This window comes from Diospyros lotus, chromosome 2, assembly GCF_014633365.1.
Source record: "Diospyros lotus cultivar Yz01 chromosome 2, ASM1463336v1, whole genome shotgun sequence".
In the NCBI taxonomy this organism is placed as follows: domain Eukaryota; kingdom Viridiplantae; phylum Streptophyta; class Magnoliopsida; order Ericales; family Ebenaceae; genus Diospyros; species Diospyros lotus.
In genome coordinates this window covers 41,077,235-41,081,948 of record NC_068339.1, presented here as the reverse complement: position 1 = coordinate 41,081,948, position 4,714 = coordinate 41,077,235, and the positions used below count along the sequence as shown (strand labels likewise).

The 4,714-nt window shown below is 35.3% G+C and overlaps 1 protein-coding gene across 1 annotated transcript; it reads left to right on the top strand.

Annotated features, from left to right (window-relative positions):
- The first annotated feature begins 2,458 nt into the window (after positions 1-2,458).
- Positions 2,459-4,066, top strand: LOC127795520 (ethylene-responsive transcription factor WIN1-like). Its single transcript, XM_052327262.1, has 2 exons — positions 2,459-3,263; positions 3,377-4,066. Exons 1-2 carry the CDS (start codon positions 3,184-3,186, stop codon positions 3,843-3,845), a joined length of 549 nt encoding a protein of 182 aa, XP_052183222.1. The 5' UTR covers positions 2,459-3,183; the 3' UTR covers positions 3,846-4,066.
- The last annotated feature ends 648 nt before the right edge of the window (positions 4,067-4,714 follow it).

Sequence of the window (4,714 nt, the reverse complement as noted above, 5' to 3'; positions counted from 1 at the left end):
CAAGACTTTTCTTCATGTTCGAATTTTTTACAATTTTGGCACTGTGGTTTTCCTTTAAACCAGCAGTCCTTCTCCAAGTGACTTTTTCTTTTACAAATTCCACATCCAGAATTGTTGCCGTTATTATCAACTTGTTTTCTTTGACTTTCTCTATTTTTAGACTTTTCTTCAAATTTTCTCTCACCTTTTTTAAATTTCTGAGACTACATATTAACTTTAGATTGAAAAGGCATTATCCGTGTCAATTTCATAAGGCCTTTCTAATCTTTTTTCATGAGCTTCTAGTGAATCTACGTCTTTAGACTCCTTTAAGGACTGCAATAATTGGGTCATATTTTTCTGTACACGTAATTAGAATTTTTCTTACAATTTTATTTTCAGAAATTTCATCTCCATAAGTTCATAGTTGATTTACCACTTCATCAACTACTTTAGATTAATTAATATTGTTTTGTAGTTTCAGAATATTTCATTTTTAGATTTTCAAACTTCATTCTCAAAGTTTGAAGTTTGTAAGTTCGTACCTTATTGCTGTCTTTGAACTCCTCCTACAACTTATCCCAAGCTGCTTTTGCAGTTTCTGCTCCCATAATCCTCGAAAAGTATTCATTTGTCATGCTCATTTGTAGAGCTAGGAGAGCTAGAGAATCTTTTTGTTGATTCTCTTTTAGTTCCTTCTTTTTGTGCCGCTGATAAAGTAAAAATATCATCTGGGATAATGTACCCATTATTAATGATATCCCACAAATTTTGGGCACAAAAGTAGATCTTTATTTTGATAGATCAAAAATCATAGTTGTCACCGTTAAAAGTTGGAATTGGAATGGATGAGCGGAATGCATTAGCCATATTGTAAGCTTATGCCCAATAAATATCGAATGTAATTCTGATACCAATTGTTGGAAATTTTAGTGATTGATGGAAAGGTTTAAAGGAAAAGAAATTGGATTGAAGTAGTTCAAGTTTTATAAATGAAAAATTAATTGTATTGATAGAAATGATATTACAATTGATGGGTTGGAGCCATTTGTCTCCAAAATTAGAAAGATGGTATAGATATTACAAAAAAATTGATATTTTACTATAGTTTTAGAAACTGCAACAAAACATGGTATTTGCGATGTTTTTTTCAACATTTGCGGCAGTTTTAGAAAAATCATTACTAAATTTAGAAAATAATTTAATAATTAAAAAATTAATAAATTAACATTTGCGACATTTTTTAAGAGTTGTTGCAAAATTTATTAATTTAATAAATTTTGTGACGGTTTTTGAAAAACCGTCACAAAATTTAGAAAATAATTTATTAATTTAATAAATTTTGCGAAGGTTTTTAAAAAACAGTTGTAAAATTTAGAAAATAATTTAATAACTAAAAAATAAAATAAAATAAACTTTTACAATGATTTTGAACAACTTTCGTAAAATTTTAAAAAATAATATAATGTTTATATTAAAAATATATAAAATTTTGATAATTTATAAAAAAAATTAAAAAAAATATTTAACTCTTCTTTTTATCTTTTAATCAATTAATTTATTATTTTTAATTTATATTGAAAAAATATAAAATGTAATTATGAAAAATAGTAGTTGGATTATTATATAATTAATATATGTGGGTATATAACAAGGGGGGTTTTACAAATCGGCTAGCTTCACGCACGCACACGCATACGGGAGATCTTGGGATCGAGACTAGGGAAGATAACAGTTGGAATAAAATTTCAGTATTGTCACGTGACGAGCAGACATGCGATCACATGAGCGTGAGGGGCAGCGAGGAGAGCAGTTGTGCAGGTGGGCATGTGCCAGAAACAACGACGATTTTGATTCAATGATTTAGCGGATTTTGGCGATGGTTCTGAAATCGTCGTTAAATGTTGCGAATCGTCGCAAAAAATATAATTTTATGGCGGTTACTCTAGCGGTTATTGAAAACTGCTGGTAAATGCTTTGGGATGGCTATATCTATGGCAAAATCACTTTGTGGCTGTTTTAATTGCCGTAAAATGACCACAAAAAAAAAAAAAACCATCGCTAAATTTTTATTTTTTTATATGGCCCCTAGCCCCCAAGCATATTCATAGGCCTCCATGATTGCTTCACCAAATTTCTAGAGAATTAATCTTCATTTTCCTTGAGTCTTTTTAGATTTTTACTCAAGGAAAAAACGAATAATTTCTAGATTTTTCTTTATTTTTGTATACTTTCCTCCAAATCTCTAGATTTCTCTTTTGAAATTATTTTCTCTTAATTTTTAGAATGTGCATCAACTTTCAACATTCTTGGCCCAATTGACTTCTACAACATTAATTTTTTGATTGTCACATATGACCATATTTATTTCCCAATCCTTTGTGTTAATTTTAATGTAGTGAAACAAGGGAAGAGGGTGAAGAAGGGTATCGATTATGGCAAATTAAAGGAGAATGGAGATCAAGGATCAAAGATATGGAAAAAAGGTTTTGACAGTGGTGATGAGTACTGTTATATTGGGGTCGACGACAAGGATAGGTTTGGGTGGGGAGGAAAGGGAGCCCTTTCATGCAAAGGTGGGATTGATGTATATATATACCGGCTGGCGAGGCGGGCACCCCTGGCAAGTTGGGACAACGAATAGTGACAAGAGGCCATGCATGATGTAGCTAGCTTGTTTTGATATCTTGCTCAAGAAAGGACAACCGACGACTACTGTTAGAAATTGGAGTAATTAAGGCGGTAGAGGCAACAAGTCTTCGTTAAGTTTTGTGATGCTTAATTTGGAGCTAGGCTTTAACTGGGCCCCAATAAGTGCTTACTTAGGGTTTGTTGGACCCTTAATTAATGTGGAGTTTGGTTGATCCCATAGTTTTCGATACTTGTATTTTCGATTAGATTAAGAAAAGTAAATCGCAGATGGACTCTTCGCCCTTACTTGTTTGTATATTGTTGCTTAGGCTTTAATTAGAGGCTTTGGCCTTGAGTGCATTCGTCTAGATCGTAATGCAATTCTTTGAATGTTAGAAAAAAATAAAAAATAGGAAAGAAAGGGCAGCAACCAGGGTTTTGGTCCCCAGAGATTTGCCAGTGGTGGGCAAGTAGAGACGAGTCGTTCCCCCCTTCCTTTTATATAGAGTTTCATTGCACACTCTGTCAAGTCTCTCTCTCTCTCTCTCTCTTGCAGACATTCAGCTGGCGGACATGGTTGAGTCAAAAAAGTTCAGAGGCGTCAGGCAACGCCACTGGGGCTCCTGGGTCTCTGAGATTCGCCACCCGTTACTGTAACTATATATTCTCCTTCCCTTCCTCTCTTTCTTTCATGTTTTCAATTGCTTGCGTGTTACGATCTTCAATCCTTTTTGTTTATGTATATATATATATATATATATATTAGGAAGAGGAGGGTGTGGCTGGGCACCTTCCAGACGGCGGAGCAGGCGGCGAGAGCCTACGACGAGGCGGCGATATTGATGAGCGGCCGGAAAGCAAAAACAAACTTCCCCGTCGCAGCAAACCAGTCGAGCAGCAGTAGTGGTATCTCGCCGTCCTCATCGTCGTCGTCGTCGCTTTCTTTAGCTCTGAGCGCGAAGCTCCGGAAATACTGTAGGTCTCCGGCGCCGTCGCTGACCTGCCTGAGGCTTGACCCCGACAACTCCAATAATATCGGAATATGGCAGAACCGGGCGGGCTCACGCTCCGACTCCGACAATTGGGTCATGACTCTGGAGCTCGGCAACAAGGACGATCAAGCTCCGGATTCCAAGGCGGCGCCGCCGGCCTCGGCGGAGCTGGGGGAGGCGGGCTTGGCCGACGAGGAGAGAATGGCGCTGCAAATGATAGAGGAGCTCCTCAACAGGAATTGACACCATTAATTAATTTAATAATTATTACTCTCACTCCATGTATTTGTTGGAAAACATTTTTTTGAAACATTTTCATTTTCACTGTTTATATGTGTTTAGAGGACATGAATTCTTTGTGTCTAATTAATTATTTGGAGGACTTAGATATATATATATATATATGTATGTGTATCGAACTCCATTTTCCTTGTGAAATATGTGCTATATTATGTCTATAAAAATAAAATTTCTTCATTTTTTTTTCTGTTCTATGTCTTCTATATATGATATTGGATACTCCATGAAAGTTATGTAACTTATAGAATTGTGCTCCATTTCTACCCTTCATTCCAAGGGAAAAGAAAATGTTTGAAATAATTAATCCAATTTCAAATCTTAAAATCAATATCCATATTAGTCACAACATATATGGAACAACCCCTTGTGCAACAGATCTTACTATTTTCGAATGAATTGGAGTTGCATCTATTTTTCATTTCCATTCAAGAGTTTGAGTTAAGACCTCTAAATAAACACTTAGTGATGAAGGAGGTAGGAGAGTAGAGACAGCCAGAAGATTTGCCTAGAACCAGACACCTTGATCCTTGATCCTCAATTAATTCCTCAATCTCTTCATAGTATATAAATATATTGGCCAAATATATATTTTAACCCCTATACTTACACACTTTTTTCGTTTAGATACTCAATTTTTTTGTTATTTCAATTGCACCCCTAAATTATGTAATTTCTACTCAATTGCATATCTCACCATAGTTGAATGCATGCACGCTACAATACCCAAATTACCCTTTACGAGCATGCAAATTGACCACCACAAGCCATCATCATCGGGAAAGGCAAAAGGCAAAACGACAAAGTCGTTGGTG

Bases quoted from the DNA above. Each gene is read 5' to 3' on its own strand.
- LOC127795520 (XM_052327262.1), top strand. From the start codon at position 3,184: ATGGTTGAGTCAAAAAAGTTCAGAGGCGTCAGGCAACGCCACTGGGGC. The intron at 3,264-3,376 runs GTAACTATATAT...TATATATATTAG, and splicing joins GAGATTCGCCACCCGTTACT to GAAGAGGAGGGTGTGGCTGG.